General features: G+C 39.9%; 1 protein-coding gene across 4 annotated transcripts in view; it reads left to right on the top strand.

Moving 5' to 3' along the window:
* iqsec3a (IQ motif and Sec7 domain ArfGEF 3a) overlaps window positions 1-26,314 on the top strand; it is a 116,631-nt gene that overhangs the window by 56,260 nt on the left and 34,057 nt on the right. For 2 of the 4 annotated variants that reach the window (XM_026147346.1, XM_026147347.1), the window contains exons 3-5: window positions 4,096-4,732; window positions 13,289-14,586; window positions 24,588-24,749. In XM_026147346.1, coding sequence (XP_026003131.1) covers window positions 4,096-4,732; window positions 13,289-14,586; window positions 24,588-24,749 — 2,097 coding nt within the window. Of the gene's footprint in view, window positions 1-4,095; window positions 4,733-4,851; window positions 5,566-13,288; window positions 14,587-24,587; window positions 24,750-26,314 lie in introns of those variants that run through there. The other 2 variants (XM_026147348.1, XM_026147349.1) reach the window with 2 other exon arrangements.

Here is a 26,314-nt window from a genome sequence, read left to right as displayed (position 1 = left end):
TGCAGGGTGCCCAGTTAATTAACATTTAAATGGAAACAATAATTGATATCTAGAGAATCATTGTTTCAGAATATGGACTGTATGTGAGCTATCATAAACTGAAATAAAATAGTCCATTTGGAACAGAGACAACCCGCACCTTCCTGATTGGTATTCTTGCATTTCAGACATTTTCTTTCATTTAGCCTCTTATCATGAACAGAAGGATTGCCCTGTTTCTCATACCGAAGCTGTAAGCGGGATAGAGACACTCTTCCATAATGTGGATATTGCCACACTGTGATGAGCCTGTGGAGTCATCTGGCTAAGATTTCTAATGAATCTCAAAAACTATATGATAACTGTGGTGTTTGACCTTTTTAGCTTGTGATCAAAGTTTAACTTCATCAGATTCGAGGTGTTACCTCCTTTGCACAGTATCACCTTAAAGCACTTGTGGCAGGCTGCTGAGTTTGCATCTTTTGCTGTGAAGTACAGCAAGACTTTTGACGGCTTCACCTTGGGCATTTTTAATTTGTAGCTCTGCTCTAAAAGAACGTACGTACCTGGGCCCGCCTACTATCCTTGGAAAGGTAAAATGATTGGCTAGAATCCAAAGTGTATGACATCTCAGGGGAAAAAAAGCACAGAAATAAAGCACCAAAATGTGCGCTGCTTTTCGGTCTGGTTACTACCGTTTATGTATGGCACCGGATACCAGTACCCATCCCTACGTCTCAGATTTATCTTTTAACTCTTTGGAGGGTGTCTCTGGGCTAAAATAGTACTAGTACTTTTGACACACAATATTAACAATTAAGTAACCTGATAAGCACTCTTAGAAATAAGGGTACAGCAAAAGTCAGTTTCTGTCCAGTTTCTATACAAATGTACCCTAGTGACCAGAGTTCAAGGTAACTCCTGTACTTTTCCCAGGCAGAAATTACAAAACATTTTGTACTTGGAGATTTTATGGCTTTCCAGTTTTCTTATTCATTTAAGTTAGATAGAAGTTAGTGTTTTCCCTGTGCCAAGTGGTGTTCATCCATGTGTCTGTCCAATGACATCCATGTTATGCTAAATAGTTTAAGTTGGCTGTAGCTGCACATGTGATAAAGCTTTGAGTGCTGTATAAGACAAGGAAAGTGCTATACAGCTGTGAGTTCGTTTCCAAGAATCTGAATGAGTATTGATTAAAGAATGATATATACAAAAGAAGAATAGAATGCACACTCCTGTATCCAGGTTCATTTTTGTGCTGTAGCATTAAGGTGCAAAATTGACACCGGAGCTTTAAGATCGGTTTCTGTGAGATACAAACAGCCTGTCAAGGGTAGAAAAGGAGTACCTTAGGGGGATACAGCCCTAGTGACAAGCCATTGTACCGCTGAAGGAACAATATGGTACTTTATATTCTGTAAGAGAGTGTAGAGTATGATAATATATCAGTCACCAAGCTCTCTGTAGAATATCTTATTTTCCTTTGATGCAGTAAGTACATTTTGCTGACTTCTGTACTATTACTTCATGCAGTACAGAAACAAAGGGCCTGTCCTTACATATAAAGACATGCATATATTCATAGAGATGTTTCCAGACTTTGTAATACTGCAAAATAAGTCAAAGGAAAACTACTCTCTCATGCATCCCGATTCAATTTAACACCTGTACATTGTATAGTATTTTGCCTTCTTTTACCTTCTAAATGTTATAAAACTGTACTGAATTTCATTCAGATTGTTTAAGGTGGATGGATTGTCTTTTTATTTTACACAAGTGGAGATTCCCTTTCTATGAGAGTGATATTAGCGGTTGTAGCCCAGCATGCAGCATTAGCAGACGGCCCCAAACTCGCGTCACACCACCGTACCGGCCTGTTCGCAATCACGGCAGTGAGAGCAGGAGATGTCAGTGGACACTATAATTGTATTCTGGATGAAAAGCATGGAGGCCACTGCGCTCATCCATCTTCAGAACTGACATGTGGAAAAACTGGGAAATTAGAGGAAGCATCCAGACCTTGTCCTTGCCTTGTCAGTCACTTTGATACATAGAACAGCTCAATCCCCTTACCTGGGAAAGACAGAGCAGCAGGAAAACTGCATATATATATATATATATATGCGTTCGTTTTTCATGGTTATTTGTGCCTCTTCAAAAATAATTCCCTTTGATCACCTGTTCCTTCTTTTTTTTGTTCCTTTTATCGGAATCTGACTTTAATCCAGCTGCATGCCGCCTGTTGGTTGTCTTAATATCTCTCACCATAACGGGGGCTCTAGCAAAATGCAAATCGGGACGACTACATTTAGATTCATAACAATGAAAGGAAACATTGTAAGCAGGGATCATGGCAGGCTCTCTTCCCCTAAAAGAAGTCTTCTGTTTTTTCCAGGCAGGTCTATTTTCTGCATGAGAAAAAGCTCACCTGCAGCTGAATGTTGAAGAAGCACACTTTCCCTCTTCATTATTCATTGCTCATATAAGCTCTATTTTAGAAGTAGCAGACCTAGCTATACCCATTACCAGAATACTTTTTTGTCAAGCCTATTATGTGCTGCCGTATATATATATATATATATATATATATATATATATGAGACCCAGGCCTCTTGTGCAGAAGAAGGCGGCAGACAGGTTTTTGTCGCCATCAAGGGATCTTTTTTTTTTGTAATTATTAACTCTCTACATTAGCAGAAATGCAGTATATAAGTATGCTATTATTAATGAAGGCTTTTTTTAGACAGACACTTAAGACACAAACTAAAAGTTTATTGTTGTTGTTGCCCTTTGTCTTCCTCTGAAGAAAAATCGTGTTGACTTTCTTCTGAAGTTCTGCATGAAAAGTGGTGATTTTATGCTCAGTGATTCAATTCTTATCACCAAATCCAATAACGGGGGGGGGGGGGGGAGTCTTATCTTGTTATCACAGTTACTTTTAGCTGGTGTGCAAAACCGGCACAAATTCAAAGTAAGTCTTTCAGGAAAATCTGCTGATACATGTTGTTCTTATAATAAACAGAAACGTTGAAATGTCTTTCAAACTTCATCAATATGTAATCAAAGATTAGTCAGTCCCATGTGTTTAAAGGCACATGTGTGCTAAAATAAGAGCTACACTCTACACAGCTTGGTTTGTGGTCAATATCACTTTTTTTTTCTTGAAGGCACTTTTTTGTATGTCTCAAAGTGGCAGAAATAGTCCAACTGAAAGAAAGAAAAATTGGCAGTGAGAGCAGTTTAAACCATGCTTACTTTTATCTTCAACACAGATGCCAGTGTGTGTGCATTTCCATTTGAACATCCCAATGCCCCGGTTATCAGGGTGTGACGGAAAGGTGTTTCAGAAGCTTCTTGACCGTCTGACAAGCACTCCTGATAAATGATACTGGCAGATTAAGTGCAGCCTTACTGAGCCACTAACATGACTGCTTAGTCATGTTCTTCTATCAGCTGACAAGGGAGCATTGAAAACTGCTCTCAAGGTGATGTCAGTTAGATCAAAATGTCTTTAAACACATTGGATGATTAGAGAAACAGCTGGTATTTGCTATGTGGACAAAAAGTATATAAATATATTATTTGTTCCTGTATATTACATGCCTATTACACCTCTTTTTGTTTTAAAGTGTAAAACGACACCTACAGTACACTCCAACATACAAGTATTCACACAAGCAGGCACACATTTAGTGACATTTGTTTTGGCTGCATGACTGTCCCCCCTACGTCTGTGTGTGTGGGAGCGTGTGTCACTATTGGCTGTTAACTATCTTGTTTTTTTCACATTTTCTCTTCTAAAGATTTTGCTGTAAGAAGTAATGCCTTGATCTTTTTCTTTCTTTTTTTTTAAACTTTTGTACACTGTGGTTTTATAAGCTGCTCTGTGCTTTATGTTTTCCTGGTTTTCATTGTCTGTCAGTGTCTAGACAGACAAGAAAGGCATTCATAACAGAGCAGGCAGACAGATGAACTGTTGAGTGATGAGGCACAAAAAAGAAAAAAGAGAGAAAGGGTCAACATCTTACCACTAACCCAGGCAGCCTGGAGAAGAGGTCAGAGCTCACCACGGATGCAGCAGACACCTCACTCTGCATTTTCTCCTCCTTTCTGCAGCGATGACCTTTCTCCAGACTCGTCTATGGTTCAGGAAGGGAAGGGAGGAGAAGGAGAGCTGCAGAGTGAGGCCCAGTCACAGCCACAGCTACAGCCGCAACCCGAACTGCAACCGCAGCCCCAACAACAGCAGCAAGAGACTCAGCCACAGACTCAGCCAGCACAGCCCCAACCACAGACTGAGCCCCAACCGCAGATTCAACCTCAACCTCAACCCCAACCCCAACCCGAAGTCAAACCTCAGCCAGAACCTGAGCCGAAAGCCCAGCCTGCACCAGAGCCCGAGCCTCAGCCGCAAGTCAAGGCTCTGAGCGAGGCGGCCCCACAGGAAGCCCCTAAAGCCCCTTCGCCTTGCCGAGAGGAGCAGACGGTTGCAGAGAAAGAGAATCAAGAGTCAGAAGAAGTTGTGGAGGCAAAGACAAAGCAAGAGGTAGAGGAGGCGCAGGCCAAGCCACGCGAGGGTGAAGCAGCACAGGAGGAAGAGGACGAGGAAGGGGGAGGAGCAAAAGGAGGTGGCCCGGGGAGGAGAGCCAGTCTGCACCACACAGCCTCGCCCTTGAGGGTGCAGCGCAACGGGGCCGGCTCGCACTCCGCCGCCTCTGACTATGAGCTCTCGCTTGACCTCAAAAATAAGCAGGTAGGGTTGTGTTGGGGTTGGGAGGGGGCGGGTTGAGTGTTGGTGTGTTGTGTTTGGGAGAGGGAGGGGGAGGGCAGGAGGTGCAGTAGCTTGGCTTGTGTGTATTGTACGTCCTGTGGTCTGACATTTTTGTGGTGTTTCGTTTTTTTTGTCTGAAGAGAAGGTCAGGTGGTTTGTGGTCAAAGCTGGTGTCTGACTTTTTAATTTTATTTTAATTTTTTAAATTTGTTCATTTATGTTTTTGTTCGTTCGATGTATTGATCCCTATTACCGCTTATGGGCTGTCAAAAATATTTCCTTTTCTCCATTATCATAAACCATCATCATCAATGCCATGTCATCACTTCATTGACATCGTCAGTTGTCTTCATCACCAAAACCGGATTGTTTTTTTCAAACTGTGATTTTCTGAGACTACACTAAACAGTTTTCAGGTGCAGGCTGCTTTACTATTCTAGCAAGGATGCACAATTACCTATCAAAGTCGAAGTAAAAACAATGTCACAAAATGCAAGTTTGTATTTGCATGACTCCTTTAAAATTTGTATATTTTCTAATGCTTTATATTAATCAGTGGATGGTGAAAAGCCTTAACATTTGTGGAGAATAAAAGCACATTTCATTGCAGCGAGTTAAACCGACTTTGTCCTGAACTGTAAAAAGTGACTGTTTTTCTACGTGCATTTTCATGTTCTCGTGTCTGTGTTCTTATCACGCTGTTCATCAGGAGCTCAGATATCATCTACATTACATAATCATCAAGAGCCATCAAACATTAATTTTCATTATCATCCATCTAAACAACATTCTTCAGTCCATCGAGCTTCGACAAGGTAAGATGGCAGGTAAGGCCCCTACCTGAGGGGCTCCTCACCGTTTTTGTGCTGGATTGATTATGTAAAAGGGCCCTCCACTGAATTTTAGATCCATTTTAGATTCAGCCTGTAAGAAAAGCACCCTTGAGGGCTGAAAAATGCATTTCCATAAACTGCTGTTTATTTACAGCCTTTCAAAGAGAGTCAGTAACTATAGATGCTGATAAAAGCATGGCCAACTTTAAAGCTAAAATAAACCTGTTTACAGCCGTATATTCTGTTGTCTCTCTAGTTAATTTTCCGTTTCACGACAATTGTACTGGGGATGGATGTTTTCATAGCTAACTTGTTAAATTATTAGGGCTTGAAGTTACTGATGCATCATTAGGGGTGTGGTCAGTGGGCTGGCTGTTGGCTAGGCTTCACCATCTGCTAAGGTGAAGTGCACTTCTCAATCAGTGTTTGTGGATCTGGTCTTTTTTTGCGCCATTTTAACAGAGCTATATAAACAATAACTGCATTAACACACTGCACATGTGCTCCAGTTTTGGTGTGTCAAGGTGTAATGTATAAAGCAAGTAACACTGTAGAGGGATCTTGCTCACCCAGCTTCCTACTGCTAACTAGCTAAGCACTCCCTTTCTGCTAAAAGAAAACAAACAAATGAGCAAAAAAGAGCTGCAGTAGTAGAATCTGTGTTTTGAATGTGAATCCAGATTTGAAGTTATGATTTTGAAAGAAAGCCATCCAAGACTCCTTTAAACTGCCTTGTGGAAGTTGTAATATCAAGTGTAAACTATATCCAGGCCCCCCAAATCTATTCGTTTTTCCGAGTTTCCTTTTCAAATTGCTTCCCTATATTAATGTGCAATACTAATTTCGCTGGGATCCTCTGTATTTCAAGCAGAAACTTGTCAGACTTGAGCCACTGTAATGTACTTCATGCAGGTATTTTTTTCAGGTATTCCGAGTCCCTTGGTTCAATTTGTTTCTTTTCAAGGTACACCTCGGTCCCTCAAGTCTTGACTTCTATTACTGTCCCTGTAAGTGCTGTGCGGCACGCTTGGCTGCGCTTAATCAATAACCCAGAACAATCAGTAAACATGGTCGCTCTAGTATTAAGTGTTTCTCAGAGTCAGAGCACCAGTGACACACTCTGAAAGGAAATTTGCTCACAGGTGACAGGGGAGATGTCATTTGGATTGTGTCCTTCTCTGCCAATACATATTTAAATTCGCAGAGTGAGAAGAACACACAGAAAACTGCCAGATAAGCCAGCAAAGCATTCATTCCAAGCCACTGAAACTAATATGTCTGAGCTGGATAGTTTTTCCATATTCGCTCTCTGTCAGCTCCATTTCATTCAGTTTTGATTGCATTTCCTCAGTTGTCACTTCTCTAATTGAGGCTCATGATTCTTTTAACCTTAACGTCTCCTTCTCACTTCCATTTTCTCTCTTTTAATCTTACATCTGAAGGTCCCCCTTTCCTGTGATCTCCCTGTCAACAAGGCTTGAGATACGTGATCAGCTAGATTGATCTTCTGTCTGTACAACCTGGGGTGCAGGGGGCTTGATGGATCTCCAGATCAATGTCAGAGTAATTGGATCTGTGGGGCGATACCTTGATAACTGGGGAAGGACCTCATGATGAAGTATTTGAGCATTAACTCACTTTAGTTTAGCGTTCAACCTCCAGATCCCCCTATTACTTTTTCTCTCTAAATAAGGTTAAATTTAAATACGTAATGGTTTAAATTTAAATACTAGTCAATCCATGTAATAATACATACACTTACATGGAAATGTACATTATATTTGTTTTGCTCATGGCTCACTCATATAAGATGAGCCTTTTGCGTTGCCTGCCTAAAGTTGCTGCATACCTGCAAGCCCCTTTGCAACCCTGCTCCACTCAGGCTTGGCATTTTCATGCTGTCTGACTTAATCAGTGTCATATCTGTTGTCACTGATGCTTTCTCTACACTTACACCTGCTTGTTCTGCTGTGTTACCTGGGGGGTTCTTGCTACAGCTCTGCTGGTTTCCCATGTGTGCACATAGAAGGGCGGGGAATATAGTCTCCAAACATTTTCTTTCTGCCCTTTCAGTTAATTTTTGTCAATTTAAACTCTTCTAGCTACAATCCTAGTCACACACAACTGTGTGTACTTTAAGTTGCTCATAAAATGGAGAGGTCTTGAAGAAGTAAACAACTCATGCAGAATGCACAGCACTTTGTTTTATAATGAGGTGATGTGACCTTTACTTCTGCTCAGTAGCTGCTGCTAATATCTGCTTCAGCAGTTCATATTTCCCAAGAATCAAAAAGAGCACTGAAAATGGATTTGATGGGCTGCCTTCACTCATAAATACACTAAAAAGTGCAAATGTATGTTATCTATCTCACAAAACCCAAGTTAGGGTTTATAGTTTTTTTTTTTCATTCCACAATAAGATGATCACTTTTCTTCTCTTTAAACAGCTCATGCAAAATTTAGAATTTTAGGGGGGTATTGTTCTGCAGATGTCCGCAGCAGTGGATTACATCTGATTTCGGCCACGCTGGGACTTTTTCCTTGCAGTTTTTGTTTGGCCAAGGCCCATCAGTGTAATTCTATTTTTTTATTAAATTAAGATAGTGTCTGCATTAAAATTTAGTCACCGCTGAGCTTTTTCTGTAAATGACTTTGGTCAAGGACGCATGAGCTAAAAAGATTTCCATCCTCTGATGACATCAAGACTTTTCTATTGTCATCCTCATTTACCCATACAGTCAGCATTAGTTGTGTCCCAGTTTTGCTGTTATATAATCATCTCATTAATCATGCAGATGTTTCTGCGCTGTAAGACTGTGCATGAGCATGAAAGCTAATAATCATGGTTTGAATTTCCACCCCTTAGTTCTGCAGCATGTGAAAAGATCATCTGCAGTTTTGTTCACACAGCTCAGTCTGTGCCTGCACGTTTAAGGACGAAACTCGACGAATCAGTATTTTAGGGCTGTTTGATTTATAGGGACTGTAAAACAGGCAGTATTTAATCTCAGGGTGGGTAGTATTTTACAAGTCTATGACATTACTTAGCTTTGCAGGTACAGTTCAGCACATTTTGTGTTCAGAAAAAGCCGAGCTAAGCTAAACTAATATTGCCTCATAGATGAAAGGAAGCAAATAAGAGTGATTCTCAAAAACTGAGTGGATAAAAAAGAGATAAATGTTACCACTGAAAAAAAGGTGTTTAGAAAGCATTTTAGTCAAAGCTGTCTTCAACGTTCTGCAGGAATGAATAAGTGAGGTTAACTAATTTTTGATTATCAAGGTAATTGGTATTCTTTAAGAAGCCTTCACATATATAGTTTTACAATTAGGTTTAAATGTCACAAGTTGAATATAGATGAGGCTTTTCTAAGAGGCCATTTGTGATAATGATACCGTAGAAGGAGGTGGAGATAGTAATCATGGCACTTGACTCTAAATGGCAACAACTGGCATTTATTTGCAACCAGTAAAAACAAAACAAAACAAAAAAGCTGTGTACTGCACCTTTAGTTGACCTTTCGGTTTTGAGACACATTTCTATTTGAAGCAGAAACTTTCAGACTAAAACATATTCCTTTTCCAAAGCCCCTGGGTATTAATATTTCATGTATAGACAGAGAAAGTATTTCAAACCAAGATATCTATCATCTCCATAGCATCTGAAGCTGAGAACCCGTCTCTGCCTCCGCAGCCCAAAAATATTTGAAATTTGCATTTTGAATTCGCACTTGTGTTTAAGTAAGATCATTATCTTAATGTGCTAAACCTCTATTAAACCCCCTGTTTGTTATGGGTCATCTTCAAGAGGATTAGAGACCGTGTCCTTGACTTCAAATATTTACATACCCCTTCTCTTCTTTTTGTTCACCTCAAAGTTCAAGTAAAATCTGTTATTGCACACTCTAATTTTATTCTGCATATTCTGCATTGTGGCACCGCTTTGTGTTGCATGGTTTTTCTCCATTTTTGTGTGCCTCATTCAGAGGGGAACATGAGGTCAGCATGGTGCTGATCTCTCCGTCAGAATCGATTTAGAGACGTGGTGTGAGAGAGCGGTGCCATCGCCGTTGTCTCAGACCACTGTGTCTCCAGAATAATCTCTCATCAGCGCTTAGTGAAGTGATCAGAGGTAGAAGTGACAGAGGTCTAATGGGGAAGATTTTCAGCAATGCCATTCTTGACACGGTCATCTGTCTCAGCACCTCTTTCTATACCTTTCTTCCAATCTTTTTTTATACACGTGTCTCCTTTTCTTTTACCACATGCATTACATTTGCAGTGGATTAGCATGCAGCCCTTTAAATGACAGCTAAGGATTTATTAACACACGAAGAAATCAGAGTTTCCTGAATATTTTGCTGCAATTGCTGACTGAGCAGTAAACTGGAATTTATTAGATTCCCCAGTGCAATCGTCACCAAGTGAACCATTTTGCATCACTGTAACTGGTCTTATAGTAACATTAATGGACACAGCAGGCAGTCGCTGTGAGTTAAAAGCCCACTGCATGCTATTCTCTGCACCAGTGAGCCAACAAGCTGGCTTTGGAAGACACATCAAAAACATTTTCTCTGTGTCACGAAACTTGACTCCAAATTAACGATGGTTTGTCCAACTGGCAGAAAGAAAAGGTTGAAGGTTTTAGACTTTTTGAATTCAAGTCATAGTTCTAAGAACTTAATATTTATGCAGTGCAGTTAAACAAGACACAAGTACCACCTACATCTATGCTCTACCTTCACATTACTACTGAGAAATAAACTTATGAGGAAGAATGTAACACTCTGACATATGTGCAGAGCCACACCAGTACGCTTCAGTACCCATAAACCAAGCTGGACTAGTGTTAACATAGAAGGTCAAGGACAGAGTTGCTAAATCTGCAAAGGTCCATCTTCTACTGGGTCTGATGGGTCCTTAGAGATGAAATAAAACAGGTAACACAGACAGAAGCACTGTGCACTGTGTTCTGAAAACATGCACTTTGCACTTTTGACTGGACTGTCCAGTGAAAGTGGTACACAGCATTTGCAGTTCCAACACAATCCTCGTTAGAGCTGCCATCAAATCCTGTCTACTTTCCTCACTTTCTTCCTCCATCCATCATGTTCCAGCTCGTCCCGGTGGCTGTAATTCCATCTGAATGGCACAGTGTATCAGATACGCACTCTAATAACGAAAGCAACGTGACCCAAATGCTTTATTCATCATCCCCGACCCGGCTTACGCGGAAGCCAAAACAAACAAGCTCGACTGCTACATTTAATCAAATGCAGCCAAGCTGACAGCCCTTTTTTGCGCATTCAAGGGCACCCCTGCAGTGGAACTCTGCAGAATTTGTTTTGATGAGGGACTCCTCTGCGAGTAACGAGGTCAATCATATTACCTCAGCGCCTGTCTTATAAAAAAAAAAGACTACACAATCTCTATTTTAGTTTCCGCACAGTCATGGTGATAACGTCTTGTTGTATTAAGAGTGCATGCAGCACAGAACAATCCAGATTAAAAAACGATGAATATTCAGGCTGAGTTCGACTGGTCTGCAAGGGATGACAGCCACTGAGAAGTCGCCATCAGCAGATACAGTAGAGCTGTGAACCAGCATCCTATTCAAACTCCACCTTAATATTCTCAGTACGTTTCACTTTGCTCACAGAGGCTCTGCAGTGAAATGTAAATGGAGTAGATAAGGTGGATTTTCAGTGTCATTCCACTATTCTAAAGAGCTTTGTATGTGATTCGGTTCCTCCAATGACAATGACAGAGGCTGCATCTTGCTGAATTACCCACTTATCAAAAATTGCAAACCCTACAGCCATTACAGCCTATCAGTGTTTTTTTTTCTTTTGCAGAAGTCTGATGGTTTGGTGACTTTGTCCAGGACTAAAAGGAAAGCAGATTAGCAGCTGAAAGTCACAATTTGATCCTTCTTAGCTGCAGTAACCATTCACTCAATTGCATTTGAATTGACAGGAAGGTTATTTTGTACGGACCAAATTTATCCTCTTGTACACATCACTCTGATATAAGAGTTCAGCTCTAAATCCGTAAGAGAATCAAAGGAGGAAAAAGCAAAGATGTGAATTCTCTCAGATGAATACTTTGCTTTTTATAAAGTACATTTTCATGCAAAATATTTTGAACATTTATGTATTCGTTGTGTTTCTTAGTGATGGACTATAACTCTTTTTTATGGAAAACAGTTTTCCACTTCTTATTTTGCATAAAATTATATTGCTGTTAAGTCATTTGACCAAGGTAGAATTCGTTTGTAGTTGAATCGAGGCAAAGAGGTAGCCTGAGTTTCTTGTTCACCCTTTCATTCACCAGTCTGGATACTAAATTGGTTCTGGTGTAACTGACGCCCCAGCTTCACAGACATGACTGAAAGGTAGCCCATCTGCAGCCGTTGACTCATAACCTCCAGTCAGGAGAATCGCTTCAGGACATCGTCCTCAGCTGTCCTTTCTGGCATGCAGCCGAACTTCAGCTACGTTCTCAGTCCTGGAAGTATTCAGTTTTGTTTAGACAAGCTTGATGGAACGTGCAGCAGGCAGGATGTATTTGTTGTGAATCCACCAGGCGATTAGCTGCTACAATGCCAACGTGGACTCCATCAGACGTCACACGGACTTTGTTCTAGTGAAGTGACAGAGACACTTGTGTTCTCACACGCAGCTTCATGTCTAGAAAAGTTCAGGGCTGCAGTGCATGTGTAGAAATGTCTTGAGTGGGGTTTTTTTTGTTTTGTTTTTTGAAAGAGTCACCCACTCACTCATGAGAGTAAGTGGGTGAGTCTTTCAATGTTTTTTGTAGGTGTTTCAGTCCCTGCAAGGCAAACGTTCACCATGAATGAGACTTTCACAAAAATCGTGCTAGTTCTGTTTGTAAAACGGTGGTGCTGTTCTTTCAAAGCTGAAATCTCCTCCACATTAATGCCCTTGATAAAGTAAGATGAGCAACAGAATTATATTCATTGATTTGGTGCGAATGAAAAGGACTTTGAAAGATAAGCGCTCTTTCTAGGCACTTCCAAAGATACCCACACCCTGATTGTTCTGGGAAACTCAAAGAGGTTTCATCTAGTGTTTGAGCTGCTGTCAGATGAGGGAGGCTATATTACATCTCTATCTATTTCCCACAGCATTTGAGCAATTTTTCACAGGCAAGATTAACGGCCTGTTCCGTTTCAGACAATTTAAGGTTGTGTGGAAGACTTCTCTATGGACTTCATGTAGATTATGAGCTCTGTTTGCTGAAGAAATAGCTGGATGCCATGACTCAGCTATTAGTGTGGTTACAGATTCAGGATCCATAACAAAACCAGCATGGAAAATACATTTACTGAACCATGACAATATTATTTAGATTTGCTGATCTTTAGTATCTAAAAATAGGCAATGTTTTTTTTCTTTTTCCAACTAAATTAACTTATTTTTTCTTTAAATCTCCTCGTGATTAGTATTCCACCAATGCACGCCTATATGCATTGTACACTTACAAAAAAACGTCGAATTATAATAATACTCTTTTACCTATTCGCATGTATCTTGTATTCGTTGCAGTTTTAAAAATTATTATACAACTATGACTCTCATATTTGGTCTTAATAATTGCTGTCCTCACTTTTACTATCACTGACACAAAAGAAATGTTTCACCAATTTATTTTCGCTCTGTATGTCTCTTTCCATTTTCTTTAGATCGAAATGTTAGAGCACAAATACGGCGGACACCTCATCTCCCGCCGTGCTGCCTGCAAGATCCAGACTGCCTTCCGCCAGTACCAGCTCAGCAAAAACTTTGAGAAGATCCGCAATTCACTTCTGGAGAGTCGACTGCCTCGACGCATCTCCCTGCGCAAGGTCCGTGTGCAAAATACGGAGGGTTTCTCTGCTGAACGGGCGCTGGCAGAAGGCTGTAACCTGGCAGGCATCCCACTGGTACGCTCACCATCTTTGCCTGCCACGGTTGGTGGCACCCTAACTGACCTGGAAGACTCCTTCACTGAGCAGGTCCAGTCATTAGCAAAGTCTATAGATGATGCACTCAGCAACTGGAGTCTGAAGACCATGTGTTCACTCCAAGAAGGCGGCAACTATCAGTTCAGTGCCGATTCCTTTAGCGCAGCAGCGGCAGCAGCGGCAGCAGGGGTTGGAGGTGGTGGAGAAGGCGGGGGTGGGGACGTGCGAGACTCTGTAATTCATCAGGGCTCCGTAGACCCAACCGACCTCTCAAGGAATGCAAGCAAGCTGATGATGGCGTTTCGAGATGTGACGGTGCAGTTTGACAGTCAGAACTTCCGCGTTTCATCTTCAGTTAGGGAATCATCCACTTCTGTCACCCTCAACAGTGGCACCCAACAAGAAGGAACCTCCAGCACTGTCACCACCACTTCCACGACAGCAAATTCTGCACCAGCCCCTATCCCACCCGGTCCTTCACAAGAACCCCCTCCTCCACCTGCAGACATCCTAGCAGAGCCCAAAGAACTCCCACCCCCACCCCAGGAGCCTCCACCACCACCAGAATCAGAGATAGAAGGCAGCGAGCAGGATGTTGAATTCCCTGCGCCACCTCCTTCTGAAGAAGAGCTTGGGGAGATGGAGCAACCTCCTCTGACCCCTCTGGATAAGATGGCATTCCCCCAAAGCCCAGAGGAGGTTGTTGTGGTGGTACCGCCACCACCAAGAGAACCAACTGTGGCCCCTCCACCACAGGAGACTATAGTGCTGGGTAGCTCTCCTGCGGTGGAGCCTTTGGATGTTAAGAGATGTGGCTCTGAGACAGCAGACTATAGCTCAGAGCAGATGAGCAGCAGCAGCACATCGACGGAGGCACGCTCAACGTCCGAGGCGTCGTCCAAGGAAGCATTGCAGGCTATGATCCTCAGCCTGCCACGCTACCACTGTGAGAACCCCGCTAGCTGTAAATCACCCACTCTGTCCACAGACGTCATGAGGAAACGCCTCTACCGCATCGGCCTCAACCTCTTCAATGTGTGAGTAGCAGATTCATTCATTAGTGCTTGTAGTTCTATGGTAACAGAAATTAAAATCAGCTGCCGGTTTGTTGATGAAATCTCAGTATAATTTATAGCTTTTGAATTAGTGAACTGTTGGGTGTTGAAGTTACGTCATAGTAATATAGTTCTTTTCAGATCTGCTCAAGTTATTGCCAATATTAACACTCTGGTATTCATACTGCAACCACATTTGCAACTTCTGTTGTATTTTCCTGCGTGCCTTCATAAAATCAGCAGAAGAAGAAGAAAAAAAGAAAACAAAATGTGCTCTGAAAGCTTATTTATGTCTGGGGTGTTGCACCTTTTCTCTCATTCTGAATCCAGTTCCCCTCGCTGTCTAGTGAAGAGTGACAAAGTCAAAACAAGATAAAAACTTCCCAAAATGCCCTGCAGACAGGGGCAAGGTGGTTATATGGCAGTGATAAATAGAAAGAAAAAAATGTTACCAAGGTAACAGTGCAGTGCATGGGGAATGCACTTGTGTTTATGTATTAAGTAAAACAAAACAATGAACCCTGGAGATGTGTGCTTGGTGACATCCAACCACCAGTAAATTAATTATTGAAACATTTAATCATAAACAAAGTTTACATATGAAGAATTTAAGTTAAAGCTAATGTCAGCAAACCAAGGGAAATGAATATCCCATATTTAATTTGTGCACCACTATGCAATCCCATTTTAAAATGTCTGGAACCACGTGACCCCTGTGTGCTAAGTACCCAACAGCAGACTTGGAAGGCATTAATAAATAGAGAAATTTACCATATGCTCTATTAGCCTTTCACCCAGAGCATACCCTAAAGGGCCTAAACACCCCACATATTCTAATAAATGAACTGGACTCGTGTAGCAAGCTCAGCTCAACCGCTGATTGAGTTGCTGGGTAACAGTTAGTTGGAATGCATGAAGGATGAATCCCCCAAAATAATGGCAGTGATCCACAAAGCCTAAAATTCTCATTAGTCATTCTTCTGCGAGTTGCGAATGTAATTAAAAGTTCCTTCAGCATTGTGTGAACCAGTACCTTGGGAACTGGGATGAAAAATTTGTTAACATTTCAGCCCGAGCAGGATTGGATTTTTCTCTCTGCCACCTCAGCCATTTCTGTAGAAGCTCTACACGCTTTCCAAAATATCTTGCACTGAAGGAAAATACACTCTCCTCCCTTGGGTGTGAGATTTTGTGAGGATATTCATCCAGTTAGGCCATGTCACACATATTTGCAAGATTGGAGCTCATAAACACACATTATCTTTTTTCTTATAATGCCAAGCTCTGCAGCGCCATAAATGTGCACAATAAAGCCAATTAACTTTGACTCAATGCTGGAATGAGACGATGAAAACAAGAGACGGAACGAGCTGTGCTCTTAGTGAAGAGTGAGCACAGAAGGAATACCAATGTGGGAAATATCCAAAATTTAGAAAGCAAAAAACGATGCTACAAATGATACTATTTAGTATTTCGATACTATTTAGTTTTATCTTTGACTTTTTGATTAACAGCAGACATCACATGAACACATTAATATTGTGATTGGTGACAAATTAAAGGAAAAACCCAATTACCTGACACTCATAGTAAAAGGGTCAAGAGGTAGTGCTAGTCTACTTAGAGGTGAGTGATCACCTTTATTATGTATTTGAAATTTTTCTATAGTGACTAGTGTCTTTTAGGATGACATTGCTCCAATGTAAAGAGAGCAAGACAACAATGCATTGTGAAAATGATTTAGATGTAGCTATGGCTTTGCAACTAAAATTGTTTTAGTTTTTTTTTGTTTTACAACTTTCTATTATGTTTCTGTTAAAACTAATACATCAATATATATCCAAATTTGATGACCATTTTTTATGATGAGAAAATCCACCTGACTATTAACATTAAAAGCCTCTGAAAAACTATTTTTCCTGAGCTACAATTTTGCTTGATTCAGTGGAAACCCGGAACCCATTCTGTGTAAACACATTTCTAATGCCAGTGCCAATGTTTTTAAAATCCTTTCTATTAATATCTATGTGTGGTACCTTGAATTAAGCAACTAAAACACCCGAGAAAGCGTCTGGAAGACTTTGGCCGACATTATTTTAAAAACAGGTGACAAAAGAATCCAACCTTTAGTCTTCTTCATTAAAATGCAACATGGCAGCCACCCATTGCCTCTTTGACACTTCCTGCACTGGCAAATAAATTATGCAGATTAATCCAATATAGATATAATTCCAGGTGAATAAGGCAAGCTGTTATTTATGTGTAGAAAGTGTTCCTGCTAGATCCAGTTACAATACAGGTGGGCTTTGAATGTAGGATATGCTACTTACATTTAATCCAGTTTTTCAAACATGTCTGCTTTGATAGTTTTAGTCTGACATGCATGTGGAGTGGCAGAAAAAAGACTGGATGTAGGATTTATCTGTTTGCTCAGTTGAGATACTGAGTGTTTAATGGCAGCCCCCAGTTTGATTACAAGCCTCTGTGACTTTTGAGCGCAGCTTGTGTAGCCTTTCAGTCATCGTCTTTTGATCAAACACCTCGAAAGATAAGCTGACTTTTAATAAATTGGCTGAGAGGAAAGAGAGAGATAGAATGATGAATTAGGAGCAAAAAAAAAAAAAAAGGTAGGGAGAGGCAGGGAAATCTGGCTTGTGGCTTATTAGTTCCACCAGTTCGTATCCTTCTTCTAATACCTTTGCTGTTGTATCCTTTGCATCTTAAATAGGGCTGTTTGCTTTGGGCTAAAACTTTAGGTATTGCTTGATCATGCAGACAGAAAAGGCTTACAAATATGCATCCAACTGGGTAGTGTAAACAGTGAGTGTGCACTGGTCTGTGTTTGTCTTGCAGCGGGGGGTCAATGCATCACCTTTCCAAGGGGAGCAAGAAGTGTTGGTGTAGAAAGTAAATTAAACAGAGGAAATTCCAAACATTGGTGTGTGCATGCATGCATGCGTGCATGCGTGCGTGTGTGTGTTTGTATGTGTGCATACTAGAATAAAAAGGCAAGACAAGTGAGTGATGGAAATGTAGTGCAAAAGCAACAGAGAGGAACTGAAAGAGACACAAAAAGGTAGCGCAGGGAAAAGCTTGAGAGAAAGACCACTTGATAAAGTTTCCACCTTGTGTGTGGCTGGAATGACAATGACTCCATTATGTGAGGAGAGTGTGTGCCAAGGACACTGCCATCACACAAGGGAGCTGGTAGAAAGTCTTCAACAGGGAAATGTGCAAAGAGGAGACAGGAGGATGTGTGACATTAATGACAGATTCCTGAGTAGATTTCTCTTTTGGATGCATGACTTCTCAGCTTAATACGGCTCAGTTAGACATGTCCTTATTTCACTTTTCCCCGCGCATACATTCTGGTGTAGTGAAAGTATTGATTGGACCGCAGAGGAGGCCCAGCTTGCATAAAAATGGAGACCCGTAACTGCTTTTCAAATTGAAGAAATGGCGACATGTGAGATTTATCAGTGATGTGAAGAGTGAGCATGTGAGACAGACATATCAAGCAAGGCTAATTAACACAGCAATTCCACAAGAGGGTTTCTGCCAATCAGTAGGCGAGGACTCCACAAGGGGGGGTCTTGTTTGTTTACTTGGGCATACACAAACCTTTCCTGTATTAACATTCTACCCTCAGTGCTAAATGACCCAGCACATGATTACAAACGCTGAAATCCAGATGGTCAAACAGAGGAAGCAGTTTTAATTTCTCACAGAACCCAACACCTTTTACCCTCATTTGCTCCCAATATTTAGAGAATAAGACAGGCCATACTGCTTTTTAAAAAAACTGTGAACCTATTTCATTAGAACAAAAAATGCTTTGTAACAAGTGCTATCAAATGCTTTCTCTTAAATAGATAAATAAACACAACGTGTCATCTGTGTGTGTATATGTTGTAAAAAGTAGCAAACTTGTGCTTTAACAACCAACCAACCTAAGGACGGTAAAAGCAGGCATGTGACTGCAAAAGCTCTGCAAAAGCATGCTTGATGGACACGAGCAGTTTGGTGCAACAGTGGGTCCTTGTTAATGATTTGGGGTTTTGAAGCGTTTACAGGTACAACACACAATCGTGTTTCCACTCAGAGAAATGCACAGGGGTGCTAACCGGCCATCAACCTGTCACTGGTTAGTAATGGAACAGAAATCTGTGCATCTGGAGAAATAGGCAACATGCAGTGCTGACACTTAAGCTCTTGTAGGGCCCATAAAACACAGTTTTGACTGCACATCTGTCCATTAGCAATAAAATAGAGGGCCAATAAAAGAGGGTATCAAGGTGGTAAGGGAGAGGTGTATTTATGGCGAGGTCGTACTACACCGAGATGTTGCAAAATAAAAATAAATAAATAAATAAAAATAAATAAAAACTATGTCTGCTCTGAGGAGGCAAGGGGGAAAGACGCCTGGGAATGTAGCACTATATTTAGAAGTTGTTGTTTTAGCATGACATCTGGGTCCTGTCTGGCACTTACTCTTCCCTTCCCCATGCTTTACACGGGTGTGGGTCAATTTGCTGTGTGTATGTTGTGCTCTTGCTCTTCTTTTACAGTTTTTTTTTTTTTTGTCACGCCTAAACTTTGTAAGAAAACGGTTTCTGTTCTTAGCTGTGAATAACATCCGGCACCATCTTGCAAAAATCCTCAAATAAAATACTGACCCATATAATCTTAAAAAAAAATAGCATCTTTGCTCTTAAGGCTCAGATTTGATAAGGGAACATTCTGGAAAAGAAAATAAATTGCAAAACACTCCACAGCATGATGAAAGGATGAAAAAGCAAGAGTGAATCAACAGTGCTTTCACGATCTAAACTTAATGAGTTTACCTGTGCAGCAAAACCCTTGACCAAAAGCATAGTGCTTGCAAAGATTCTTTAATATTTCTTTTTGAATAAAACTGCTCTTTGGACAAGTTGATGTGTGCAGGCTTATTCTGCACTGCTAATCCAAATCTTACACTTCCTGCATGATTTTGCAGTCCCCCCCCTATCTTATTCTGATTACGAGTAATAATCGCCATGTGGGATCCATCTGTTGTTGGGCAAACATCAAATGAGTGATATCTGCCAAATCCATTTGGCGAGACAGCACCTTCAGCTGAGAGGTTGAGACGCTGAGAGTGTGCCGAGGCTGTTGCAGCAGATGCTTTCAGGCAGTCCAGTCTGCGCTCATCGTGCTCACTCTTTGTCCTCACCCTCCCATTCCCGCACATCTGCTCAGTCTGGTCCTCTTCCAGTCTTCTCTTTCTATTCTGCCCTTTATCCTCCCCTCTGTCATGCCCTTGCCTCACTAAACCCATTAGCTCTGGTACACACTCTCTTATGTAAAGGCTGTAGTTTAAACACTGTATGAAGACTGGAGTGGGACAGCTGTGACCATAATGCAGCAGCCTCCCTGGAGCAGCTATATGGTTATAAATAGTTAAGATATTACTCCTGTATTCATATATAACTTTGGCCATGTAGTCAACTGAAAGCTCTTGAATCTCCTGAACGAATGCTGGACAGGGAGATGTACTCTCTTTTGAAAACAATGATTCATAGGCCCGCTGAGATATTTCGACAATTTTCTGATGCATGAGCATGTGAGTGCACCTCATCACTCAGTAAAATAAATGTTTCCATGCACTACTCATGCATTAAACACATACAGTCCCAAATGAGTTTTTGTCTCTGTATCCAAGGGATACTGGCATTCATTTACATACGTTAGCCTGATGAATTATATCCCTCTTCTGGAATATGTAAAGAGCAATATAGTGAGGTAACCATGTGTTCGTCCTGTAACAGTGACTTTATACCTACATGCTTCAAAGAGTTAAAAGAATTACCACCAGTCACCAGCTGAACACATTAGGTACCAGAATGAAGCACTGCGAACTAAGAAAAGGAGTAAACACATTATAAGAACATTTTACCTATCAAGATATAATAAAAAAAAATTGTAAAAATAGTCCTTACCAGGTTAAATACAAATACAACAAACACTAAGCCACTAAGAAGATAGGTGCTGCTAATCAAATGCTAATAATTGATAATTAGCAAGTGTGAGCACCTCTATAAAAGCAGAAGTTTTGGAGGTTTGCTGGTCTGGAGCATTCAGGTATGTTTTAACATAATGCTGCAATCTTAAAGAAGCAGCTACTGCTGTCCATCTATCTGCAAAGGGCTATAACACAATTTCCAAACAATCTGAAGTCCATCAGTCTGCAATGAGAAAGATTATTCATAAGTGGAAAACATTCAAGACCAGTCCCCCAGGAGCACGTGTATTAGCAAATCACCCCAAGGTCAGACCTTGCAATGTTCAAAGAAACTGCAAAGAAAATCCAAGAGCTTCATCTTAGATTCTACAGGCATTAGCATGTTAAATGTTAATGTTCATTACTGTACAAATTAAAAAAAGACTGAACAAGTATTGTTGGGTTTGTAAAAGTTGCATCTGAACCAACCTCAAGACTTCTGGAGACTGAAGTGAAGATGTTTGTCCATAATGTAATCATGCACCAATCAAATGATCCAAATCCCAGAAGAAAATCTATAACAGAATAGCTGAAAAAGAAAAGTATCATAGTGTTGCAATGGCCAAGTCAAAGCCCAGAAGTCAACCTGATTGAAATGAGAGCTAATTTTTGAGAGAGCCCTACATAAATGAATGACCACAAATCTCAATGAAGTAAAATGAGTTGGCCAAAAGTCTACAATGATCTGAGAACCTGATGAAGTCATACAGAAAACATTTCTTTAAAGGTGTTGCTCCTAAAGGTGGCTCTAAAAGCTGATGAATCATAAGTTAAACTGTGTTTTTCACACACTGCTTCTTTGGCTTATAGTACTTTTTATTAAATAGATAATTATACATCATGTGTTATCATAGGTCATGTGTTCTGAGGTTGTATTCATTTTAGAACTTGGGCTATATTTGAATATGTATCCTGTAATGTAATGACTGTACATTAAAGAAAAATTCATGTTAGCCAACAACTAATACAAAGTATACATGTGATCCAACAAGTGCTGTTAAAAAATACTTCAGTATTTATTTGGTAACAGATGGCCATGCCAGTAGCAGCTGCTATATGTGAGCAACAGAGTATTAAGACTAAACCAGCTGCTGGTGTAAAAATAAAGTGAAAATAAATAAACTTGATCCCATGATACTTGGATATAAAGTCAATGCTAAAACCACAGAATTATCAGTATAGAAGTTCCTTTATATACAATCTATATCTAAACTATACTGTATCAGAGGAAATGTAGAGCATACAGTTGACAAAGTATTGCAGTGATGTCTGTTTAAACCCAGTTCTAATTTAACTTTGCAAACCTTGTTAACATTTTTTGAGATTAGCCACCATAAACTAGCATACTAGTCGCACTAGTTTAAATAAGGCTACAGACGCAAAATCTTTGAGCATGTGTGCTTTTTAAATCCCACTATTCAGATTCGAGTTGAATTTGAATTTATTTATTTAAAAGGGACAGTGCAGTTTAACATAGTCCAAATACAAAACATGAAACTGATGTAGCGCACATAAGTTTATAGCTATTGCTAATTTTCAACAATTGTCCCTTGTTGGGCTTGCAATCAAAATAGATAAATTTTACAATAAAACATACATTTTCATAAAACCAAATTACATCATAGATACAATTACAGTTAATAGACAATGAATTAAAGTACGATTAAAAATCTTTAGTTAAAATGACTACATCTCTGATTTCCCTTTAACCGAACTTTAACCTTCAATGTAAAGGATCTGATGTCTGTAATCAATTTGATTTCGGTTGGAAGTGTGTTCCACAGATGGCAAGCCTTTATGGAAAAAGCTGACTGACCAAATGTAGATCTGCAATATGATATCTTGCAGTTGCCGTTCACCATGCTCCTAGTAATACAATTACTAGCTTATCTCTGGATGTATCTATTAAGACACTCTGGGGCCATCCTATTTGTACATTTAAAGACTAATTTAAGAAAGCACAAATGATTAAAACTCTTAAAACTAAGTAGATTATATTTCTTTAAATGTGACAGTGATGCCACCGAACAGATTTTTTTTTATCCATTATTTTTAAAGATTGGTTATATAAGGATACCACAGACTGAATTGTAGATGGTGCTGCTTGGGTCCAAACTGTCATACAATATGAAAAATGAGAGAATATCATGGAATGCATAAATAACTGAGCTGCTGAAGTGGGTATATAGTGCCGAATTAACTTAAAACAATTCAGATTAGCCTCGACCGTCTTAGAAATCTTCTTTAAATGCTTCTCAAATTTAAGATGTGATCTAAAATTATTCCTAAAAACTAAAATGCTTTAAAAAACGAACCAACAGAATAGGCAAAATTTTCAGAAATGCCACCTTGAGGAGGAGACACTTGTAAAATTGACCAGAAATATGAATCACTAAGTTGCTGATGTCTACAGAAACAGCTTTGTGATTAGGTTTTAGTTGCTGTACACAGTAAGCGACCTAGGATAGATACTTTTTTTATTACCAGTTACACTGTTACAAAAAGCCTTATTTATTGTCCACCAGAAATGGCTCATTAACATGCTGTTTTAATGTTCCAAAGTATGTTCTTTGGAGTGATTGACCTTGTTTTCATTTTTCAACCTAACAAAACACAAAAACAACGAAATAAGACCATTTAGTGAGCACATAAATTACATCAACAAGTTAGATACTAACTGCCTCACTGATGTGATCTAACGAATTTGGAATCAATTCATAGTTTCTTAGCATTAACTAATAGCCATTCACAAAGTGTATAATAGCTCTAAAAACTTTACTTTTCATACAGCATACTTCAATACTGAAAAAAATGTGTCTGCTATAAAGCTAGTGACAAATGAGTGGACAAGGGCATCGTTTTGAACATTGCCAGTCTGGTTTTACTGATGAATTCATCAAAATTGTATCACATTTGAATGAAAAATGTAAGCAAAAGTCAAAGTTTGAGGGTTTTTTTTTCTCTCATGGTGAAATAAATTCTATGGTAGAGCTATATTTTATATCTGTGTATATGTGTGGATTTAAAGTTGCTTCCTAAGGCGGCAGTTGTGATTCTTGTTATATCCTCTAAATTTAGCAGAGTGTTGTGTTGTAGTTGTTAATTAAAGTTGTAATTCAGCAGGGGAGTAACTATACACAGCCTTTTGTATGTTTATTTACACTAACACTCTGTAGGTGTTCACTGTAAGAACCCAGAAACTATAGATTGTCAGACCAAAATCCTCATCTTTGCAAAGAAATACTTACAGTATATATTGTGGATATAAATTCTAGCCCAGTTATTATTCGACTAATTAAAAGATAACCAAAAAATAGCATCCTTGTTGAACACTTCCTACAACTTTTGCTACAAAGGATTACCTTTGTTATTTTTGTTCCTATTTCTGTCACACTGGCATATGCGATGTCTCTAACCGCTGTTCTGAACAAAATGACTTTTTAATTCTGCTAATTTTGGTTCAATATGATACAGAAAAAATCATCTGTCACAGCTGAATGAATTTCACCAATTTTTCGAGAAATAATATTGCAGCTGCACAGCATCAAACCACTGCTAGTCTCACATAGCCAGATTTATCTCCACAGCAGTGTGTCAGAGCTGGAGAATGGTGTGACTGCACCCATTATCTTTCTGCTACAGGGTGGAAAAAAGGCTTTTCTGTTGCGAGAAGAACCAAGTTGGCCTTATTACATGATCCAAATCTTCATCCAGACTTGCAGATTTAGCATGTGCTGTAAGTTGGCAGCGCAGTGGTTGCTGTTGTTGTTTTCTGTTGTGAAAGGAGTTCACTGACAGATAGCACAAGAGTTATGCAGTGTGACTGTAAATATAGATGTAGAGTGTGGCCACTGGAAGGTTTATATCTACACTCTACATCATGCAAGTCACACCACTAACTCACTTTAGTTCACTGACGTTTCCCCTTTCCTTTTTGTCTCAGTAACCCTGACAAGGGCCTTCAGTTCCTGATCTCAAGAGGCTTCATCCCAGACACGCCCATCGGTGTTGCCCACTTTCTGCTACAGCGAAAGGGCCTGAGTCGACAAATGATTGGAGAGTTCCTCGGCAACAGCAAGAAGCCCTTCAACAGAGATGTCCTAGAGTGAGTAGCCCACAGGACTGCAGATATTGATTCCCCAAATCATTTGGGGGGATCTTTTCCCAGTAATCTATCCTTTTTCATGAAGCCTTATTAGGTACAAGCTGTGCACAGCTCTAGCTTGGGGTCTTATTATTCTCTAAAACTCAATTGTGAAGCCTAAATTATAACTTCACTATCCACTTATGTGTGATTTTTTTTGCGGTCATTTCATTATAGTTTCCATTGTCATAAACACATCTGAAATAAGCTCAAATTGAAGTGCTAAGATCCAAAATTCAAAAATGAGCTCTTGTCTGATTTTCGTAAAGCTCGTAAATGTAGGTTGACTTGTAGGGCAATAACTACTACAGAAATTAAAGGAGGTTGACATGAAGCAAAAGTAACATTTTCCTGGCCTAATAACATTTTACTCATCTTTATCACATTCATGTTAAAACTGTTGTTAATATAGAGCAGAAGTGAAAAACAAGGAACAGTTTATCTGTGATCTGATAACATAAATATTACTTTTGAGATTTCAAAAACTTCCATTTCCATTCAGGACATAGGGTAGATGTACTGAAGTGTGGGAGATAAGGCACTGCTTTATCTGTGTGTGTGTTTGGTACTGATACGTGTTGGGCATATTGAGAGGCTGCGTCTGACTCGAGTGTTTGGTTTCTTGCTCACTCCTCTCCATAGCTACTTGTATGCTACGTGAAAACATTTTGGCTGACTCCTTATGAAATCTATGGACTGATAATACAGTAGTTTGTAATAGCGCCAGAGTCATGGGCTCAAACTCAGGTAGGGTCCTTGTGTGGAGCTTGTATGTTAGGCACATAGAGACTGTGTAATTTGATCACTAGCCACTAGGTGAAATAAGAAAAAAAAGCTCCTTGTGACTGCTTTCATCACTAGCAAAGACAGCTGCATTCATTAGCTGGTCAGCTGCAACACATTAAAGTGTATGTAAAGGTAGCATCACTGTAGTTTAATTCTGTGTAGTCTCCACTTTTCATAATAACTGCTAACAGCAGAAAGTCTTTGCACTGCATGTAGGCCATAGCACAGGTTTGTGTACCGAGTCTTTCCATCTCTGTGGTGCCGACTTGACAGCTTTCCATGGCTGTCAGTGAGATAAAACATGGCTCGCTGCTGAGACCAAAAGTAGCTCTTTTAACATTTTCCCAATAATTAGATTCTATTTAAATAATACAAAACTATCAATTTGATTTCGATAGGATAGCTGAAATTAAACCAAAAACTAATACCAGGATATCCTAGTGGTTTATTACTCATCTGGAAGGTTCATGTGGTCACTTCCCATGGTGCACCACAGCAGCGTCTTTAGTCTGATCATCCTGAGAGCAAAATCAGGCTTTTAGATATCTTTAAATATCTGAGTTCCCACTGTGTGGTTCACTTCAAAATGCAGGATCCTAAAACTCCAGCTGTATGGCATCAATAACATCTTTTTAAGTCCGAGCCCAGATAATTGTGATAACAGGAAGACGCTTTTCCAGTCCTGACAGAGCTCCTCGAGAGTTACAGAAGCCATCATGCGATTGTTTTTAAGATCGGAA

This window comes from Astatotilapia calliptera, chromosome 17, assembly GCF_900246225.1.
Source record: "Astatotilapia calliptera chromosome 17, fAstCal1.2, whole genome shotgun sequence".
Taxonomy (NCBI): domain Eukaryota; kingdom Metazoa; phylum Chordata; class Actinopteri; order Cichliformes; family Cichlidae; genus Astatotilapia; species Astatotilapia calliptera.
The sequence above is the reverse complement of the archived record's forward strand: the minus strand, read 5'-3'. Positions and strand labels throughout refer to the sequence as shown.